Here is a 22,716-nt window from a genome sequence, read left to right on the forward strand (position 1 = left end):
TGCTCACAGAAAGCCCACTTTGCAGGCTTTCCAAGTAGAAGCTAGCTGAGGAGGGGTAATTGGATATGATGTTTCTGCTATGTTTTGGATCCTGGTCAGACAATAGTGGTTTTTTATGCTTGCAACTGCACACAGTTAAACTGGATTCTAAATTTTGCAAAACAGTGAAATCTCTATCTTCCCTGAGTTAGTGATGAAGAAAACATGAAATCTAGTCTTTGGAGCCCCAATGGCAGCAGATTTCTATAAATTGCACTCATTTTATACTTCAAAAAAGACAGCAGCCTGCAGAGATCTGTTACTGTGCTGTCACGCAATTTCAAAATACATGCAGACTCATGTCCAGCTTTTCATCCACCAGTACTCCCAGGTCCTTCTCTGCAGGACTGTGCCCTTGGCCTTGTACAACCTCATGAGGTTCACAGGACCCTGGTTCTCCAGCTTGTCCAGGTCCCTCTGGAAGGCATCCTGTTCCTCACGTGTGTCAACCACATCACTCAGCTTGGTGTCATGTGCAAACCAGCTGAGAGTGAAGCTGTGCTGGCTGTCTCAATCACCAACCTGTTCTCCTTGTGCCTCAGTACAACTACTAGGAAGATCTGTTCCATGATCTTCCTGGGCACTGAGGTGAGGCTGGCAGGTCAATAGTTCCCAGGGTCCTCCTTTCTACCCTTTTTTAAAAGTAAGTTTCCCTTTTTTGAGTCACCAGGGATTTCACCTGATGGCCATGACTTTTCAAGAATCATGGAGAGTGGCTTGGCAACTACATCAGCCAATTCCCTCAGGACTCTGGGATGCATCTCACCAGGCCCCATAGACTGACATTTGTAAACCTGGGAGCTTCTGTTAAACCTGTGAGGAGCATCCAGGTTTCTCTGCTCCCAGTTGTGGTTCTGAGCACACAGTCATTGTTCACAAAGCTCCAGCACGTAATGTGGGGGGAAGAGAAGGTGAAACCTAGCAGGTAATCCAGATGAGTGAAAGCTGCAAGAGCCACAGTGGAGAAAGCTGCTTAATCTGATGTCACAGCATCAAGGGAGGCTTGATTCAAGGCACAAACCCATGAGAAACTGCAAAAGCCAAATCCTTTATGAAGATTTATTTAGAAAAACCACGATGCTGGGGAGTCACTGTTACATAGCGTGATAATTCTCTTCCTCTTGAGTAATATGCACCACACTGTGCGCATGCAATTGCTTTTGTTCCAGATAACATCTTCATCTATACATGTACACATACAGTCCTCAGTGCACACTACACTTCACATGTATGTTAGGACACGCACAAAGTTGAGCTTTTCCATGAAAAAACTGTATAAAAAATACGAACCAAACTGAAGCAGTCAACACGAGAAGCAATGTGCAAAAATAGTCAAAGTTACTCCTGAATGTTTGCTTAAGATAAAAGGGCTCTTCTGTCCCTGTTCCCCATTCAGCATTGACAATGCCAGATGTTGCCTGAAAGTAGGATATGAAAGAACTAGTCACATCCTGCCCCCCTTCATGTTAGTTGCAGAGATTTTTAACCAGCTAAATAATCCCATATTAGTATGAAAATCTGCCTTCAAGCATCACCATCATGTGCTGTTGTTGCATTGAACAGATCTTTATATTGTTGCAATGTTTGACTGGTGATGCTCAAGGCCGATGGCAACCGAGCCCTTGTGTGGAGCACACAGAAGAGGCAGGACAAAGATGTCCCTGGTCACTGAGGCCCCTGAAAAGGGCTGGCAGCAGCTGCCTGGAGAAAATGGCCAGGGATTAGGAGTTCTCTTCATGCAGGCTGGAAGGAGCCTGACCTCCCAGGTCCCCTGCCATGGCGTGCACAGCTCCAGGCCCTGTCTGCGAGCACGTGGTGGGGCTGCTGGTTGAGATGATCCTCTCAGAGTGCCTGAGGAATCCTCCCTTCAGAGGAAACATGGTGAAGGGATGGAGAGCCTGCAGGGCTTTCCCCAGCCAGGTGCCTTGGTCCATGATGGAAAACTGTAGCTGACGTGGATGGAGCCACCTGGCTCTGTGACCACTCGTGTGGCTCTGGGCAAAGCTATACAAGGTGACATGCTGCAGACACCATGAAGCAGTCAGACCAATCCACCTTTGCAAAACTGCTGCATGCAAATACCAACACTTTAAATGGCAATGAAGACTAGAAATGGATTGCACTTGTTTCCCTTAAACACGTACCACCCTTAAAAAAAAGTAACCATTAAAAAGAAATCTTAAAAAAAGTGATTGATAGTTGGGATTCCCCTGGTTGGATCAAAGGAAAAGAAGAAGAAATTAGGGGCAGTATGATTCCTATCACTGAAGTTTGTCAGTAACATAATCTTTAGCTTTTGTGGATAAGGATTCTTCCTACCCATCAAACTCGATGCTGCAAAAGCCCAGTATTCCCCTGGTAAGCCAAATGGGTATTAAGGACTTTACTGAAACTCATGCAGAGTTATTACTGTATTACAGGACTTGTAATTTTTTTTTAATGGGATATCAAATTTTTTCACAGCCAATCCTGCATGGATCCAGGGAAAATCTCAGCATGACTCCCCCGTGTGTTATGTTTTCTACTTGCAAAGCAAAGCTTTCAGTTTATTCTGAGGAAGTGAAGCAGTGGAGGAAATTGTAGAGACTGGGAGCTCCCAGGGAAGTAAACTGTGGCTACTGCACTTTACATCCCAGGTCAGCAGACCACTTTAGCAAACTGTTTTAAGTAGGATTTACACCAGTGGTATTTACTTTGAACCCCAGTATCCAACAGAAAGAGTGTTGCCTTGGGCCTACTCATTTCCATTATAAAAGGCACAGAGAGAGGGTTCATCCTATTAGTTTGCACTCCAGCTCTGGTCATGAAAACATCACTCAGGGAAGTGTGTCAAGCATTTACCAACTGCTCCTGGGGCTCCCCCTGTTTCTAATCCCTGGATGCCCAGCTGCACAGTGTCTCACAGCTCTCCCCCCTGGGTCAGGAGAAGCTGCAGCGACTGTGACTTCCAGCATTGTCCCAAGGAAGCAGTGCTTCATCCCTGCTCTCAGAGGAGAGGCCAGTGTGTCCCAGGTAATGGCACCAGCCCCAGGTGCATTTCTGCCCCTTTCTGGAAGCCTTGGTATGTGTGACACACCTGAACTGAGTGTCCCTTAGCTCTTATAGCATGCACACACGTAACCAAAATGAACCTCTGGCTGTCAGTCAACTGTTGGCAGTGATAAAACAGTGGCAGAGAATAGTTTTAGACTGTAAAATACACAAAATGAAACACCAGACTGAATTCTCACTAAAATTTCAACGCTGTTGAGCATTGGGTTAGCTGCTGCTTCATAAGTGTTATCCACTGGGTTAGGATTATGTCCAGCATCTGAGTTAAGGCCCTGATTTAGCAAAGCATTTGTGCATATGCTTAAATCTGCCCTTATTCAGATAAGCACTGACACAAAAACCCTTGTGCCTTGTGATATAGGGACAAACCTCAACTGCAGCCTATAAATGTAGCTGTCAAAACTACCCCTTTAATGCTTTTTCCTGGTAGCACAGTGGCTCTCCTGGATTAAATATTTAATTAATCTTTATCTAAAAGGTCCTGAGAACAGTTCTATAATACTAACAAATGGACATAAATACCAGAACTAAAAAAAGTCAAACTCATGGCTCAAAGCAAAACAAATATTGCTCAGAATACTTGTTTAGGTTAAGATTAGCTGTAAACTGTGCATTCTAGTAGCAAACAAAAACTCGTTGGCCTAGAAAAAAACTCAAAACATTCAATTGGCAGCACTAATATTACTTTACAATGCGGAGTAAGGATAAAAAACATCAGAGTAACGTTGCAAAATGACCCACCTAACCTAAGCTCATGTAAACAAGTATGCTTTGACAATGCTTGTACGTCTAGGCGTGATCCTGCACTTGGAGCTGGACGGGTGGAGACCCAACAAGGGAGATGGGTGCTGTTCCAGTGTGGTTCCAGCTGCCCAGATCCCACTGCAGGAGGAAGATCAAGGGTGTGAACCTGCAAACCTGTACTGGCATTACTAGTTCTACTCCTGGGAGCAGCTCATGGCAGGATTCAGTTCAGCAGGACTATACACATAAGTCAGGATTATTCACAAACATAAGGCATTGCAGAACTTGGCCCTAAAATTTCTATTTTCAGCAGAGAATCCCTTATCCATACACAAGGTCATATTTTAACATATCAAAAAGTGTCTAAAATAAGGGTCAGAGTCACTATGTGTTATGCTGAGCAACACAGTTAAGATGCTGCATATTGGCTTCAGATATTGCAAACCATTTTGTTTTCATTAAAATCAAACCACCTATGAACCTTTCTCATAAGAATTAAATTAACCGTGAAAATTGAAAATGAACAGCCTCTGTTTTCAAGGTTAGAAGGAGACATCAACAGAAATGAGCAACTCCCACAGTAATGGTTTTCCAGTGCCTTCCCTTCGGACCAGTGAGCACTCTGAGACTGCAGTTGGTGGTGGCCTCCACTCTTGGCTTGTATCCTCCACGATGTGGCTACTGCCGCTCTCCTTCCACACGCTTTTTACGAACTGGACCAGGAAAACAAGAAAAAAAACCATTATTGCCTTCCTGAGAGTCTAAGGACTTCCCTCACAGACACACTCCCTTCCCAGTAACATGGACAAGAAGGAAGGAGCTTCTAAGAAATACTCAGCAGGATTATGTCCATAAATACCATAATTAGTAGATCTTAATGCCCAACAAAACAATTGTGCCTAAGCTGCATTTTCTATATCACAAGACTGTAGAGTTTCACCAAGTGTTCATATCAATACATTTTCTATAAAAATCAGATTTTGAGCTAAAAAATCAGATTATGATCATTTTAGATTATGAAGAAATCACCATTTCCAGTGCTTCCTTCCAATGGATTCACTTGGATTTTTTTAAGTTTTATTGTTCTCTTAAAGAGCACTGTGTTCCAGATAAATTGATACTGGTCTGCTCTAGTCTGCATGGCAGCACTCTGGATTATTTAAGCTTTAGGCATCAAAAATTAATAACTTTTGTAATTGCACAGGGTGTACTATAGGTAAGCAACAATCATATCCTTTTAGAAAATAATCTGAAGTACTCTTAAGTACTGGTATCAGCGAATATTGGCAACAGGGAAAATATCATATTGGACCTTAAATTATCTGTTTAAACTTCACATGATCTGATTGCATCAATGATCTGGGAGTAAGTTGTTAATTTACTATGGAGTTTCACTGGAAACCACATAGGCTGAAATTGCCATTTAGCAAATCAGAGTGGGAAACTTTGTGTTATGGGCAGGATTATTCTGACAAGCAGCCCCATGTGAATTTTTACAGCACTTAGGATACATTACACCTGGAATAGAGCAGGTCTATTGAGCAGTATTTGCTACTCCGTACTCTAATAAAATGTACTGTTTTCTGACTTGGCCAGATAAGATGAGTGAGGTTCTCCTTTTGTGTGGTACAAAATTTAGTGTCAGGTCAAACTGTCCTGTCCTGTTTCTGATATCAAATGGCTGAAGTACAGAACAAAGCAGGAAAACTGCATGAATCTCCACTACAGAAAGTCAATAACAACAACATATTACTACAAACGTCCCCATTACTTTACTATCAGGAGTTTTATTTCATAGTGCTTTCTTGGCAAACAGACTGCATTATGCCAAACCCTGCAGTGTAACATCAGTGTCTGCTTTCAGTGTTTTGTTGCTTCATCTATTTTATTTTATTGAATCCTTTAAGGAATTCTGTCCTACGGAATCTTGAACAAAGCCATACAATACAAACACAGGAAAATGAAGATTAGGACATAAGTCTAATGGCAACTGGTAAAATAGTGGGAAAAAAGGGTCTTTCTCTCTTTTTAGGTGAGATGTTTCTAATAGCATTCACTAAAGAGTTTCAAGACCAATAGTATGTAATTGGAATGCTTAGGTACTCCTAAAAATTAAAACTGCAAAACCCCAAAAGTATGTGTGAAAGAAATAGGTTTTAGCTCAGCTGTTATCATAGTTCCCACAAAAAGAAACCCAAGCTGAAGCCTGCAAAGGCATCATGGTTTGACATCCCAGCTTGAAGTAGAATTGATTAAAAACACATAGTTTAATATTTTCCTTTTTTTCCCTCCTTACTCTAAACTACATCCGCCTTGTCATCTCCTCACTCTGTGTTCTGAGCACGCAGGGCAGAGCGTGTCATGCTCAGGCAGAACTTGCAAAGCTTTATTGTCTTTGGCTGTACTTGGTCACAGAGGCAGGACAGTCTGTTTTGTTCCCTTGGCTGGGCAGGCTTGGCCAGTCATGGACAGGGCAACAAAGCCAGGACTTCTGTGTCCACTGAACAAACAGGAGGGGTTTGGCTCTTCACTCATGGGCCAGAACAGATGATAGAGCAGCTGGAAATCCAGCATGTTCCATGGAAAAGGCTGAAGTAACTCCCCTTCCCAGAAGGAGCAGGAGGAGAATAGTGGCTTCTAATCACAGTAAGATCTTTGCTGTTGCCTATCTGGAGTCCCTGGGGCTGTGCTTCCCCCCTCACACACAGCAGCTTGAATGTTGCACAGTCAAAATTCAACCTTATGTACAGACAGGAAAAGTTGTGTCTGGGAAGGTCAGGGCTTGGCTCACATAAATAAACGATGAATAAATGTAGTAGCACCTTACCCAGATCGTTGTTTTTAGTGATAGCTGCTGCTACCCTGGTTCTTGGACCTTGCTTTGTGAACTGGTATCCAAACTTGAGAATCCTTGAGTTCTCCTCCAGCATCTTGGCAATCTCCATCTCTACAGCTGTCCCGAGCTGCTGCCTCTGTTGGCAATGTGGTGAAATGCCCCCAAAAGAAAAGAAAATATTTGTTTTCATGTGAGAGAGAAAGTGGTTGTATTTCAGCACTGGGCTGCAAACTACAAAGAGAATCCCGTCCCTGGAGATTTTCCTCTGGGTTTTATATTTGGCTTTGGCTATTTTTATTTAGAAGTTTTCCACTGTTTGGTTGCACAGGCACGGGACATGAGCTGCAGAATAACTGAGCCACAGAGGCTGCCTTGACTTTGCCAGAGTCCCCTAGGAGAATCCTCTGGGAATTCATATAAAAGGGAGACAAAAGTGGACTTCCTCAGTGGTCTCTCTTTACCTGGTTGTCAATTTTAATCTCTGTTAGGGATTCATTCTTTTTCAGTGCTTCAATCAGTGCCAAAATCCCTGTTCCAGTGATGAAGTTGGATTCTACATTCAGACTCTTCAGTGTTTTGTTCACTTTCAACATATCTGCAAATGCCTGAGGGGTCAAAAAGCAGGAGCATGAGATAACATCTGGAGAGTTTCAGGGAATAACAGGGAATTTGCAAAACATAGCTTAGGACCAACAAGAAATAAAACATAAATATGCTTAGAAGAACATAGAGGTAGATCAGAAGAGATTACACTTCCACTTTGCATAGTCACAGGGAAATTCTGCAAGAGAAAATGAAGAATGCATCCTAAAGCAGACATGGACCTACTCAAAATTTGTTGTGGTTTTCTTTTTTTTCCAAACAGTGTTTAAACTTACAATAGCTACAGGGTCATTGCTTCGAGTAGCTGCAAGGCTGAATGTCTTCACATGTGTGTTGCTTTCCAGAGCTTTTGCAAATTCTTTTAGTGTTGGAATAGGAATATTCTATAATAAGAAGACAAATCCAGTAATTAGAAAAGCCAGTCACATTGCTAGACACTGATTTTAATTATTATCAGACTGATTGCCTAATAACCACAGTCTACGCAATTTAAACATCCCTGATGCTTTTAAGAGTATTTCCAATTCACAGAGCCTCCTCTGCACACAGTGGCCCCTGGAGCCTCATGGTTGCCTGTGCTGGGCTGTGATGTCAGTGCTGCCTGTAACTGGGTCAGGCCAACACAAGCACGTGACCATCTCTGAGCTACTTTCCTGTTTTGCTGCTGGTTGTTCAGTCTCCATGTGCCAGCTCCTCCTCAATTTGCACGTGTGGGCTAATTGAATTTGGCCAGTGATGATTAATAGTGCCAATGAGATATCTTGCTTTACAATCTGCTAAAGAAAGGCAGCCAAAGGGAGTCACCCCTTGGGCTTTTAATTGGCATTTAATTCAATATCAGGAATTGATGACCTTGGAGCCTCTACAACAGTTCTTTCCACATCCCTTCACAAGGTGTCCTGCTTTTTCTGAACAGTAAAGAGAGACAAAATTTGAAGATAAAAGCAAGGGCTTTGGAAATATTTGAATAAATCCTCCTATGATGACGTAAATGAAACCACAGCATCTACCTTTATGTTGTTGAGATTGATTTCTGTGAGACTAGGATCATTTGCTTTTATCCTTTGTAAACTTGCTTCCACGTTGGTCGGATTAGGTGGTTCCTCAAAAATGGGTTTGACCTTTTCACCTTTCACCACATCTGCAACACAAGATCTCATGAAATGTTGACCGAGGAACAGACACCATCAACAACAGTCTGGCTTCTCAATTCCCATTTAGGTTTGTACTGCAGCATTAGCCCCATTATCCCTGCCATGCCCACTGCACCTTCTGTGGCCCCAGAACATGTCACTGGAGGCTGTGGTCACAGGCTGGGCAGTATCATCATGAGCAAATTCCTCCTTTATGTACAGAAGTCCCTATACAATTAATTTGAGCCAAAGTAGCTGTAAAGACTATTGTATAGGATGTAATATACTGCAAGGCCTGCTTTGTTCTTTGTCTAATATCTGTAACAAAAGGTGTGCTCAAAACTTGCCCATGACATTAGCAAGAAAACATCCCTGCACCTATGAACAGACTGTGCTAACATGAAGGAACATGGTCAGGAGGCCCCTCAGTTTCCTTCTCTCAGCTGATACTATCAGCCTTACTATAAATTCAATTAGCTCTTGTAAAATTGCAACATCTGCACTTTCTAAATGATAAAACTATCAAAGCATGAAAAGCAAGCCCATCTGCCAGCACCAAGATTTATGAAATCTTTTGAGTGTTCATGCTCACAGAACTCCGGTATTTAATGCTGGAAGCTATGAGCTATAAATGTTCCCAGAGATGCATAAAAATCATAGCTTAGAACACAATTAGTACTTCTAATTCCCACGCATGTAGTCATGGAGATTAATTTATAAACCTTGACCACCCAAGCCACCAGAGGCAAGAAAGGAATATGTTGCTGACCACAAGTATGTTTAAACCCTTGTATTTTATGCTGCAGACAGGGAGAGATTTTGAAGGCTTGTTTCAAGTCTCAGGGTACTATGCATTGCTGTTCAGTGCTATGGGTAAAGTTCATGCCATGTCACGGGCCAAAAAAACCCCACATCTTTTTTTAGAACTCATACTCTTAGTGGAGATGGTCATACAGAATCCTTGAGCTGCTCCCTTTGACACCAAACTTTATTTTTACTAGTCCCCTGAGAGACTTCACATATCCCCAAATAACACTCCAGCCTTCCTAGGGAGCAGGGAATTGAAAACTACAGGTAAAATTTAGAGAGAATTTACCTTGCATGCAAGGACAGAAAGGAAACAAAAAAAAGCAAAGCATTTTTTGCACTTGTGGGAACAGCCTTTCAAACTGGGAGCTGGGGAGAGACAAGCACCCTGTCCTCAGGTTAGACATCACAGTGTACTCATTCTAGAGTTAGTAGTAATTTTCATTTTCTACTTCTTGTTGTTTCCCACGAGTTTTTCTTGTTTCTTTAATCATAGTGCTGTTTTGCCACATTGATGGGCAACTTTTGAGATGTCTCCCTCTTTTACTGCAGCATTTCACTTGGCTAAGGAAAGGTGTTGCTTTTGGACCAAGGAATACAGTGATGTGACGGTAGTTTTCTGGTTCTTAAGTCTGTGATTGGAGCATAGTTTAGCTGACTCACATAGCTGACTTTTTGACTCAGTACAACAAAAATATTCTGAAATCTATGAGGATTAGTAATGCATGCAGTTGCCTGTTATGAGATAGATGGCAGCTCACACAGGGCCCCACTGGGGAGGCTTGTAGAGCAGCCTAATCCTGAGAAAAATGAAGTGACACAGTCTCCTGTCTACTTTCCCACCTCCCCTTTAGTAATGAAAGATAGAAATGAAAGTCCTTGGTAAAGATAGCTGCTGTTCTCACGGCCTTAGAAAAAGCAAGCATTTTTTTAGTAGTTTCCCTAAGAAAGGACATTCCACAATTTTGTGTTAAAAAGCAAAGTTTAGCCCATTTGATATCCCAGAGCTCAGAGGTGACAAGTTCTGGATCAAGGTTGGGCAGCTCTCAAGAAAAACGTGGAATTCAGACGCACCCATTTCTCCCCCCATCCAGCCTCCTGTGGGGTTGTTGAGCTAAGATCTGGTTCACCACAGGTCTGTTTATTTAGTGCAAACATTTCTGGATTTGTTTTTAGTAACCGAAGCTGTCTCTGCTGGGGGATTTCCTGGATGATTATGGTTCCCATGTACCTGAGGAGCCTCAGAACAGGCACCGTTTAAATCCACAGCCACAGGGCTAAGGTGGAGGTGGGAAATCAGAGAGAGCAGTCGAGGCAGGAGCTCATCCATGCAGTCTTTGCCTCCCTGTGAATGCAGCTTGAGGTGACCCCGGTCACAGATGTGACTCTGCCAGGGACTCTGATGCATTTGAGCCCTGTGGTTACAAGTCATTTTTCAGTTGTGTCAATGTAGGTACTCGTAGCAAGATGGCCTGGCCTGAGCTGTGGCCAACTCTTAGCTGCAGCTCCCTCTGTTTTCTGCCTGCTGCCCGAACTGAAGTGGAATGGAAATATATATGTCTTGGCCTCCTAAATACTCTCATCCTTTCAAGCACCTCTGCAGAGCTAGATACTGCTCTCTAGGAAAACAAAGCTCCTTAGGAATGATCTATTTGTATACTACTGTTGTCATGATAATGGACTTTAAGATTGTATTTACTTTTAAAAAGTTACCTCTCATGATTAATTAGATCAATTAAGGTTAGGCACAGTTATATTACACTAAATTAGACCAACTGACCAGGCCCGTAGGTGTAAAAGTCCCTAAGGATGACATGCAGCCCACAAGAGAAAATCTGCTTGCTTACTTCTCACTGTTCCTTTTCCATCTTTACTGCGGGCTCCTGCTTCATTAAATTTTGGGTTGTTGACCATGTTGTGCACTCCAAGAACAGCTGAAATGTTTAAATACCAGAGGCAGGACACAAATGTTAATGGCAGAAACACAGACTTCAGAAAAATATCTGTAGTTTAGTTCCCCAAACAAAACCCCCTTTATAAAATAGTAATTGAGTCATGCCTGCTTGTAGGGAGAGTCTTTAGGGGTTCAAACTCTGGCAATGCAGACATTCTCAATATAGATTTTTGAACAACTGAGTCAATGTACAATACACTTCAAGAAACGCCAGCTGGAAGGAACCACTGTGGGTCATCTTGTCCAGCCTCCCCCTCAGGCAGGAGTGTTGCCAACATTAATGAGGTCAGCCATGGCTTTGTCTGGCTGGATCCTGAAAACATCCAGGGATGGAAATCCCACAATCTCTCTGGGTAACTTGTTTCAGGGCTACACTCCTAATCATTTTTCTTCCCTAATACTCAACCCACAGGAACAGCAGGGACTTGAGAGGTGATCATGAGACACTCCTGGTGGCAGGTCTGGGCAAAGAAGAACTGAAGGTGTGAGAGGATCATATCTATGTATTGTCTCACCTGCAAGGTCATAAAGCTCAGTATCTGAAGCACTGGCCAGGGCCTCTTCTAGTTCTGGATCCAGGGTCACTTTCTCTTCCGTACGGGTTTCTACGGGCTTTTCTTTAGGGATAAATATTTTTCCTGAGAGAAGAAAAGAGCCAGAGTTAGTAATGAATTATTGGAACAACTCCTCTGCCTCCTGGCAGGGATGGGAATAGGTCTGTGACAGTGGAACTGCTTGAAAATATTATCAAGTGCATGTTTTTCTCTTTCTTACTTGATGCTATCCTCCACTAGGATCTTAATAAGTCTAAAAATAAAAGGTGTAGACTTCTGCTCTGTGTTGGTGATTGTTATTTTAGGGAATTTGCTCTCAGGAGCAGTTACAGCTGGGATTTTTCTGAAGGTCCTGTGCCCTTAAATAGGCAGAATCAAGTCTACATAAAAAGTTTGCAGAAATTTTATCCTTATATTTAAATTAGGCACTAGGAGGAGTTAAAACCATTCCCCTGCAAGAACCTTTCAGTTCCATATACGATCCTGAAAGCTCAGCAAACCTGTTCTCTTCCAGTAACTCAGTTTCATTTTCAGCTTCTCCAGAGTATTTTCCTCTGTGTCTCCTGATGATCATTCACATAAATAGCCTTATTCTGATCATCTGTGCAGGTCTGAAAAGTCTGAAGTGAACCACATGTTGCCCAACAAAGACTCAACATGTAGTAATAAACCAATTCACTTGTCTCTTTCATACAAGTTTGTCTACAGCCATTTCTGTACTGTCAGTGACTGAGGTCACTGAGTAAGCTCAGGAAAAAATTTTGATGGAAATTTCTGAAACTCTGGCAAGGTTTACTGATGTAGTATTCAAATTATTTACCTTAGAGACATTTTTACCAAGGCTAAATAATTTCAGAGTACAAAACTGGACAGAAGGTTATGTAGAAAGACAAAATAGTATCACGATATATTTTTCATGCAATGTTTTAAGTAATTTTTTTAAGAAAATGCTTCAAGAAGATAAAAGCCTTTGTGGGCCAAAGGTAAGAATCATTTTAACTTTCACCATGCATTGGATGACAGGAATCAAGGACAGCCATCCCAGACATATCAAACAGAAGTCAAGTGGAAATCTGGAGTGAGAAATACTCTGCAAAGGTAGATTAACCATGCTCTCTAGCTTTAATAGCAGCACAGGTGTTAAGATTTCAGACTCTCTCTGTGTTATCACCTAATCTGAAGTGTTTCAGACACCACTGACCAAGATTTAACTTGATGCCAGCTTGATGTAAGGAAAAAATCTCATTACTATGTCGGAAGCTAGAAGACCAAAATCAATCAGACTCTCCAAGTAAACAATCAATAGTGAGGAGTACTGCCTATAAAGTGTTTTCCTTTCAGAATACTGGTGGTTCCACACGAGTTTCAAGCAATCAGTAGGTTGGTTGAGATTTTGAGGGAATCCTACTGATTTTTATCCTGACTGATATTACTATTCTGTAACAACTATCTCCAAAGTCACAGCTTGCACAAAACCTCTCCACCAGGCAGTAAGTGATTCTTCACAGACCCAACCCAGCCACACTTTTAACAAATACTGACGGAAGTCTGTACTTTCACACTGAACATTGTGAAGGGGACACAGGACCTTGAGTCTGGTGTAAACTGGACACAACATGTAGTGTAGTTGGTCTTTCTCTATAGACTTTGGATGTGTGAAGGCCAAGTATCTTGCACAGCAAGAAATCAAGGGGTAATGGAAACCAGTACGGGCTCATACTTTTTCTGTACAGTTCACATATATAGGAATAGAATTTTAAACATTTGTTTCAGGCATATGTAATTCCTGGATGACAGCCCAAACCTTTCTTTTTAAATGTGTGTATGATTCCCAATGATAGTTTCATTTAAAGCATTCCTGGCAAATGTTTTAGAGAAAAAGTTCTATTATTGGTTATATGAAATATTTAAAGGGGCAAGGTCATGTCAAAGATGGTAATATATATCTTTAATATATGTGGGCCTTGCTGGTGCTTTAAAAATATTCTTTTTACTGCTATCTAGATAAGAACATTCCACTGTGAAGAGATGCTGCAGCACAGCAGATGGAGGTTAGAAAAACTTGTGCATTTAGCACGTTACTAGGAATTTATTACCTGTCCACCAGCTGCAAAACCGCGTGTCCGTGTTTATACACGGCTGCCAACCAGTTTTCCTTCATTTTTTAAGGACAGAGTTTAAAGATGCAGGAGGTCTCTTCTAGTCCCACATCCATACACTGTAAATTCATTATCCATTGCCATCGTGGAACTCACTTGCAAAATAAAATATGGATTGTGGCCTCCTCATTTCAATGGTCCAACTTAAAATTTATTATTTGGAAGAAGCCTTGGAAGAATAGCAAGGTTTTATTATTTTAAAATGAGATTTATGAAGAAAGGCTGCTGCTCTTGGTGCTCTTTATAGCCACACTGTATTTTAGTGTTCTATGTGACACAATTAATGTTGGCTGTGTTACATTTTGCCCCCAGAATATGCTAATGTTCTGTGCTAAGTCTTAATAGTAATAGTTTAACTTACTACCAGTGAAAAACACAGTGACAAAAATTCTGTTTATACATAACTGGAGTTACATTGGTGTTAACAACACAAATATAACCACACTTATGTACAAAAATAATATATTCTTTAACTGAAAAACAAAGTTCAATTCCAGTAAAACAATACTAAGTATTAAAATACTTTTTTTTTTTTTTTGCATAGAAACCCAAAATGTGTGGAATCCAAAGTGCTTTTTTTAACATGAAATTTTAACCAAACATCAATGCAATTCTCCCCTTCTTTCTGTCAAACTGGGATAAGTGTCTGGGGTGACCTGGGTGACAAGTGAGGTAGCTTATTATAACCCAGAGACTTTCTGACTGTGGGTGCAGTGAGCAGAGATTTGTCCTGGCTCACTTTAACAACAGACCTATTCCTTTTCACACACTGCAAAACCTCCATTGAAACTGAAATATGAAACCGTTCATGTTTCACTCAAAAGAGGCTAAATGGAAAAAAAAATCCATTGAAAACCAGAGGGAAGAAGGATTCAGTGAAAAGAAATACAGAGACACATAGAAATGTGGAGGAAGGCAAAAGGAAAACAAACTCTCTATAAAAAAGGAAATACACTGGGTACAATCATGAAACCATAGATGTAATTTTGCCACTTGGTTCAGCAATGTCTGGTTTCCTGCATTGTGCAAATGCCCTCATTGAAGCAATGTCAAGGTAAGGCAAGGAAATGAGATGTATCCTTAACTTCATCTCTTCATTCAGTAATAGTTATCTACATAACCACACATGCACATCTATAGGAAGATCTATTAACTGAGCAGGGAATTACTTCAAGTGTATTTTCTTGAAGTTTTTTTGTTTATTGTTACATAAGGAGGGGAAAAAAAGGAATTTCAATAGTGCAGTTGGTAGGATTTTACTAGCCAGTCCAGTCTAAAGGACTGGTCCAGTTTTGAGGACTTCACATTCATTTATAGTTTACAGTATTTGGAACATCATTTTTAGTATGTCTTCTCTATTCCTTTTTTCTTTTGTCTTTAGACTTATATGAATAAATACAAATTGCCACCATTTTTATTTAGTATGAATACTTAGTATCTATTCCCACCTTATACAAGCCAAAACTGTACAAGCCAAAACTTGATAAAGAACAGAGTAATGGGAAATAAGCCCACTTGTATGAGCTGTAAAAAATGCCCTTTTATTTAACATCAATTTTTCTAAGGATACTTACTTAATTTTATAATACAAACACATTTTCTGCTAGAATTGTAAAATAATTATGTACTTTCTTTTCCTATAAACTGCAGTTCAGATTACTGTACTTTCAAGAAAGGATCTGGTTCCACTTATTACTTCTCAATGAATCACTGACTGCAGTGAGTGCCTGTTTTTTCTCAATTACAGAATGCTACACTGACCTTGGAAGTGAAATTCAGTAATCTTGGAAATCTGCCTTGCATAAATCTGATTCACTTTTTCCATTTTGCACTATTATTTTCTGTTGAGGCTTACTTACACTTTTCCCTACAAATAATCTACGAAAATGGAGCTAAATTAACTCTTATCAAGAATAAACTTATATAGTGAAGAAGAAAACATGCCAAGTTCAAATAAGAGTGAAGCTGAAAATTAGTAGTAATAAAAATGCAGTATTGTAATTGTTGCTGTTCTGTTACTCTTGGATTAGTGTCAGCACATTCTATGCCTTAAAAATTATGATAATGGAATAGGAAGGTTGCAAAGATAAGCTTTCCAAAGTTATTAAATCTGTTGTGCATAAACACAAAAAAGGAAGTTAAATTGCACCAGCATCTTTGACTTTGATCAGCATGCTGTGATTCTGCCACAGTAGCAATATCTTTTAAAGAATTCTCCTGAGGAATATGCTTTCTAAAATAAAAATAAAAGCCAACCTATATTTTTTACAACAGAAGGAAGCTCAGAATTTCATCAGAGCCTCACATGGATTATAACAACAGCTCGTATGCAGTCCTACAGCAGTCCTCTGGATCACCACCTGGATTTCCCATGTCACCAACAGAGCAGAAAGCTCTTAGGTCTGATGGGGAATGGTGGCAGAGGAGGAAGAGAGTCAAACTGTGCCACTGTGCTTCAGGTTCTCCTGGACACCAAAAAGCCCTGAAACTTGGGCAGAGCCATATTCCACACAATGATTATGTTCCTGTCTGGCCTCTTTTCTCCCATCCCACATATTCTTCTGCTTTTTCCTTACCTCATTGCCCCCTGTGCCTTCCCCATCCTTTGTGTCTCCTGGTTTTACTGAATCCTGACCCTTCCCACCACCTCCTTTCCCTCTGCCCTCTCTCCCTTATCACTGCTCTCTCCTACAGCTCCTTTCCCTTGAGCTGCCACATCAAGTCCTCCATCCTGAAATATTTATACAGCTCCTCAAAAGGCTCTTCCACCTCTCTGCACCAGCCTCTCTGCTGGCTGTTTATTCTCTTTTTCTCCTTTACCAAGTGAGGAGAGCACTGTCAGAGCAGGAGGGAGTCTCCCTGCCCTTGGTCCTGGGGTGACAGTGGCCTCTCAGATTTGGAAGAACACCCTGCACAGCCCAGTGCCCCCTGACCAGCCACACCAGGCCTCCCTGGGCACTGCTGGGCTGTCACATGTGCTGTCTGCACAGCTCTGAGGACATGACTAACACACTGCAGGGGGACTATTTGGAGAACACCATAACAAACTGGATGTACAAGAAAGCACAACATTTTGAAGATGCCAAACTTGAGTGTCTTTCCCTGGGGATTCGCAAGGGCACATATTTCAAGTCCCTTCTTCAAAGCATGGAGACACTGCAGGTCACAAAAAACCAGCTGGAAAAATTTACTCTAGATGGATAAAACAATGTGTTTTCTCCTAATCTTGTTCTTGGAAACAGCTAAGTCCTTTTTGCTGACACTTTCCAAAAATTCAACTCGAGGCAGCCTCTCAGCATGGGAAATTTCAGTGTGAACTGTGCAAGTCTGGCAAAGTCATGAGCAACTAAAACAGGGTCTCACAAAAGCAAGCAGTGAAAGGCACTGGCTAGAGGCATTACTGTCAGCAACTGCAACACTTTCAGTGCCTTAAGAGACAAAGATCAGCTCTAAATGTAAGCCCTAAAGAACAGGAAGAAGGTGGCAAAAATTTAAGCAAACCCTTTCAGCTTTGGGGGTGAAAAGACTGCCTTGGCAATTCAAGAAAGATACCATGTCTCTACACTAAACCCTAACCTTTGAAAAAAGTCTGTTAGAGACACTGGAATTGGAACTCATTAGCATCTACTCTAATACTCTAACCTGAAAATGTATTATTACTAATACTGTATATTGATACTCTGCTTGGCACAGCACCACATGCAAGACAGATGGTCTCTGAAAACAGGGGTTTGGCCAAAAGTTCTCTGGTTTAATGATCCTTATTTTCTTCCTTTTCCCTATTATCAGTTGGCTGAAAATGTTAGTATTTAATCACATACAAGCATGTTCCACTTCCCTTTCCAGTCACAAATAATAATAGCCCAATCCACTGGAGTTTTTCCATGACTTTGATGAGAACTGGATCAGATCCAAAATGCAATGGTTTGGCAGGGAGCAGAAGACCTTGAAGAAAACAGGGGCAGTAGTGAAGGGTTGGAACAGCAATCCTGATAGCAACCTTTCATATCTAATGATATTTCACAACTGAGGAACTTTTTTTAATTATGTTTCATTAATACCATGTAGTTAAGAGAACCCCTGCAACAAAACAGAAACTGAGATGTTGTTCCCAGTTGATGTTTGTATTACAGTAGTACTCAGCTCTTAACTGAGGTCAGATGTACACACTGCATTCCATGAGAGAAAACATGTGCTGACTGTGCTCTTGAATATTTTGTGCCTGCACTGCCTCTTACTTTCTTCACCTTTTCTTTTAATTCCTGGACCATTCATGAACTTGAAAATGATACAGAGATGGAAGTGATGGAAGTCTGACAACCAGCTGATCCAGTATGTGTTAAGTGCAGTGGGTCAGCCTAAATAACTTCTGTAGATCATCAGGTTCTATGCAGGGATTTCTAGAATATCTATCCTAAGTAGGAGCTAATCCAGAAATACACCAAATAAACACTCACAAGCTGCCCATCACTATGGCCCCAGTTATCAGCCCTAACTCCCTGTACTGCCACTGCTCACTAATAACAAACAGCTGTGTTGCACAACAGTTCCTGAAAGCCACCAGATCATTTCATACCACAGTGGGAGCAAACACTCGCTGTGGGGACACTCAGATGAAGTCCCCAGCCCAGACTTGTCTTGGGGAGGATGTGGGGTAAAGCAGCCTGAAAACGTTTCTTGATGGCAAGTTCGGGTGTGCCTGTGACCGTTCTGGCCCTGGTTCAGGCAAAACTTGGGTTTCCATTGAAATTCGAGAATTATCCCATACAAGCTTAAAGCCTTTCTGTACAGTAATTAATGAAGTACGTTACCCAGCTGCAATGTGGCAGAGGGCCAAAACCCTAATGCATGCCATACGTTCGATTGTTTTTGCCAAATATTTCCAACCTCTTGAAACCACAATTACAATCAAAAACAAGGCAATTCCCTGCATAATCAACCCCTCCATCTTGGGCTCATATTTAACACTTCCTGTGTTTTAACCACTCTGGATATCCCTGTCAGCTCTGGAATTTGTTTTGGCTTGTTTTCTAGGACAATCAAAACCTTATTGTTGTTCACCATATAGAGACCAACACAGGCAACTGAATTTTGTCCTTCAGCAGCTGCTTGGAATTGCTTTTTGGTCAAGAACTCTCTAATAAAACATTAACAGCAACAGAGAAAAAAAATAGAGATAGATACAGTAGATAAAAAATAATGATGTATCACAGACTATTCTGGAAGGAGGACATTTTAAATGCCACCTTCTTTTCCACTCATCACTGGATTTTCAAGATAGTTTCAACTTTGCATGAAAATTGTAGGAACTGGTAGAAATGTCACTAAACAGAAGCATCCCAGTTTCGTAATTTGAAAAAATAAATGATTTCCCAGTGACAGACAAACATCATGGTACAAAACACTGACAAAAGCTGAAACAACACTTGGCATATTCTCATCCTACTGACACACAAGTATGCTCAGCTGGTAAATAGTGCCAAATGGTACACAACACCTCCCATTTCTAATCATACACAACTGGATGCATTTTTGAGCTGCTCAAGAATTTAATTTTTAACTGCAGAAATAGTATCAAATTAATTTGGGGCTATCTACAGTATGGCTACATTACAATGCTTCTACAGTATAAATAAATCATTTAACAGGCATCTATATAATATAATCATATAAATATTTACCAAGCTGTAAATATACCTTAGAGAACAGAAGGTGAGGAACAAGATTTTCCTCAGGAGAGATCCTTCTTTAGATTCTTTTGAGAATATATTTCAGAAATTTAAATTATTTATCCTGAACTAATTGCTGAGCTTTGGAAGAATACTAACTATTTTCTAATTATAGTGACTTTCCATCTAGCATGTAGTATCATATCTTGAAAACATCTTTGCAGGACTGCTTTGTTTCCTCTCATAGAAAATATCTCCTTATAAATGTAAATCAAGTAATTAATATTTTAATACAGCCATTCTGTTGTTATTTTTTTTTCAATTGAGAGTGTCAAAATAAGTAACACTGCAGTTAAAAGCATGGATTCTAAGATCCAGAGACAGCCACACATGGACTTTGTGGAACATTCATCACATTTCACCAGATTAAACCAATTAGCAGGATCATCATACAATCCATGGGAAGATTTCAGTACATTTGGCAGATGGAGTTTTCAGTTATATGTTTTATAAGGCTCAGATTCTGCATGAAGTCTTTGCAGTGCAGAGCAAGGAGAAAGGAGAACAAAGAAAGGATGGCGTGCAGCCCAAGTGCTGGAAGTCTGGTGGTGTTCCTGTAGGACATCTCCTGCCAAGCAAGCCAGGGGCAGCAGGAGATAAACTCAAATACCAATACAGGATATGCCAAGTTCAAAATAAGCAGCTTTTTTCTCAAAGTCAGTTATTTCCCTTAAAGCAGCAAGAAAATGACACTGTGCAGTCCATCAGTTCTCAATTGTCAAGGTAGGGGACCTCATCAGATCTCAGATTAATTCAGTTATTTCTAACCTACAAAGGGTGTTTTCAGGGCATTTGGCCTTTGACTTCAAAGGAAATGTAGTATAATTGTTTGTGTTTGTATTATAATTGTAAAATTACTTTAGAAATCACAGAACACTCACTTGACTTAATCTGCTAAAGACAATTCTGAGGATTTTGTCAGAAATTTGTATTGTACCAGGAATAGAAGAAATTAACGAAATAATTCCTTTAGCCTAAAATTCTGTCATAACCTCATAATTGTGATAATTCTTGAAAGTGTAATTTTTGAAGTAAATGAACAAAGTGAATCAAAAGCCAAATTAAGAATAGTTTAGAATGCTAGCAGAGCTGCATTCACTCTGAGCTGAGGGAGAAGTGAAACGTGTGGTTGGTTGTGTTTGCAAAGCAGTGGTATTTCCACACTGGAGACACCAGGAATTAATAAGTTGCACTAATAAGCACCTTAAGGGCACCTAGAAGCAAATGTAGGAATAATACTGCTTCAGCTTTCTCAAAAGAAAACTGAAATGGAATAAATAGGCCAGTACACACAGTAACACTGTCAGGGAAAATACAGAGACTTGTTTTGTACAGATCAAGTGCCAGTCCTATGAGTATATTTAATTCCATACACCCCTGAGTTTTGTGTATTTGCAGAGACCTGCAAGTGGTGAGTTGTACTGCCTTGACACAGTGGTGTGTAGGAGACTGTAAACAATTGATAATAAATCCCTACTACAATAAACCACTTCCATTTCTGCATAGGATGTGCTTGACCACTCCTGCTACTGGCAGGATCTCTGCAGCGTCACTGCATTCAGTGGGCCCAGAATCAGCAATGTGAAGAGCAGAACACAGACATTGTGATGGACAAAAAAGTAGCTTAGAGAATATGCTGCATGGTAAAATAACATCAGATCTAGCTGAAAAATATCTCATTTGTCTAAAACCATTGTTTCAAAGACTGAGAACACAATGTAATGACAGTAACAACTCCTGGCCCACAAAATGTTATGTAAATAACATTTTACATCTTTAGTAATGGTACATAAAGTAAAAATTGCTGCCCTTGACTATCTTGAAATATCTGCTTTCCCTTAAGCAGAACCCATTGAAATAATGGCCAGAAATGGACCCAGGCATAGGAATTTCCTTCTTGAATGAAGGGGTGGCCTGAGGTAGGCATTTTTATCCACTTTTTACCAAAGAGGAAAAGGAGGTAGTGTGGCTAAAGGAATATTGTTTGCTAAAAAATATGATTGTTCCTGCCCTAAGGTTATCCTACCAAAGTTTGAATTATTCAAATTAGGTTTTCCTGTTTCCCCCTTTTTTTCCTGGAGCTGTAGGACAAGGGTAGCAGGGAAACTGTCTGCATGAATAGCATTGCCAGATGTGCTAGTAAACAAGTGGAAAAATACTTATTTTGTGGAACTTTATTCCCTGAGTTGTTACTTACAGCAATTGTAGGCAAGACTTACTCAGGAAGGCATTTATATGTTTCCTCCCCCCCACTGCACTACCCTTGCAGGGCCTAATGGTTAACATGGGAATAGTCCCTGTGAGGTTGGTGAGGGCACCTTTGTCCATGCTTAACTGCACACAGAGGGATTTGCTGCCCAGGGAGCTGCTGACTGAGCCCTTTGCTGGACTGGAGCCTGTGTGTGTTCCCACAGCCACTGACAAGCCATCAAACCTGCCATTGTAACTCCAGAGCAGTCAGACAGACCCCTGTGCAGCAAATAAAACCATCCCTTCAGCTGCTGCCACAACAGCTCTAGGTCTGACTCCTGAGCCTCACCCTGCTCAGTAACAGCGTTCCCCTCTTCTGTCCCAGTGTATTCCACAAAAAAGCCAGGCACCAGACAGTCCATCACTCAACACTGACATGAAGATGGACGGTACCTTTCTTTTCCCCTGTAAATGGCACAAAGTCTTCTCTGTCTTTGTGCTCCAGCGCTTGCTTCTCCAAGTACGAGAGCAGGCGTTCCCTGTCGAAAGGGCCTGTGGCAGCTTTAGTGGTCTGGTCCTTCTGCCGAAATCCTGCTGGCAGCAAAGCATTCTGTGGAGGAGAGGGAGGCAGTTTCATACAGTGCTCCAAATTTCATCTCAATGTTGTCAGTTTTTATGTGCCATCATTCTTTGCATGATGCTCTTTGGCGACAGCAATAACACACCTTACCTAAATGTAACCATGAAAACCAGTATATTGTTCAGGCTTCTTGATTTACCACCTATTAATATTTTTATGAACCACATTTACAATCAGCATCAAAGAACTAAGATCAGAGTCCTTTGTGTTACACATAAGACCACAGAGTTTGCAGTCCAGGTAAATCTTTTACACATTTCCTTCTATTCATTTGCTC

At 40.9% G+C, this 22,716-nt stretch overlaps 1 protein-coding gene across 2 annotated transcripts in view; it reads right to left on the reverse strand.

Moving 5' to 3' along the window:
• Positions 1-1,084: 1,084 nt before the first annotated feature.
• LOC113947672 (tropomodulin-2) overlaps positions 1,085-22,716 on the reverse strand; it is a 33,709-nt gene continuing 12,077 nt past the window's right edge. For both annotated transcript variants that reach the window (XM_027644493.1, XM_027644492.1), the window contains exons 3-10: positions 22,253-22,409; positions 11,683-11,805; positions 11,061-11,147; positions 8,284-8,414; positions 7,549-7,656; positions 7,132-7,275; positions 6,662-6,806; positions 1,085-4,547 (exon numbers count right to left, since the gene is read on the reverse strand). In XM_027644493.1, the coding sequence (XP_027500294.1) occupies positions 4,513-4,547; positions 6,662-6,806; positions 7,132-7,275; positions 7,549-7,656; positions 8,284-8,414; positions 11,061-11,147; positions 11,683-11,805; positions 22,253-22,409 (930 nt within the window). In that variant the 3' untranslated portion in view covers positions 1,085-4,512. The remainder of the gene's footprint in view (positions 4,548-6,661; positions 6,807-7,131; positions 7,276-7,548; positions 7,657-8,283; positions 8,415-11,060; positions 11,148-11,682; positions 11,806-22,252; positions 22,410-22,716) is intronic.

The sequence above is a fragment of the Corapipo altera genome, unplaced genomic scaffold (genome assembly GCF_003945725.1).
Source record: "Corapipo altera isolate COAL_440 unplaced genomic scaffold, ASM394572v1 50, whole genome shotgun sequence".
Lineage (NCBI taxonomy): Eukaryota > Metazoa > Chordata > Aves > Passeriformes > Pipridae > Corapipo > Corapipo altera.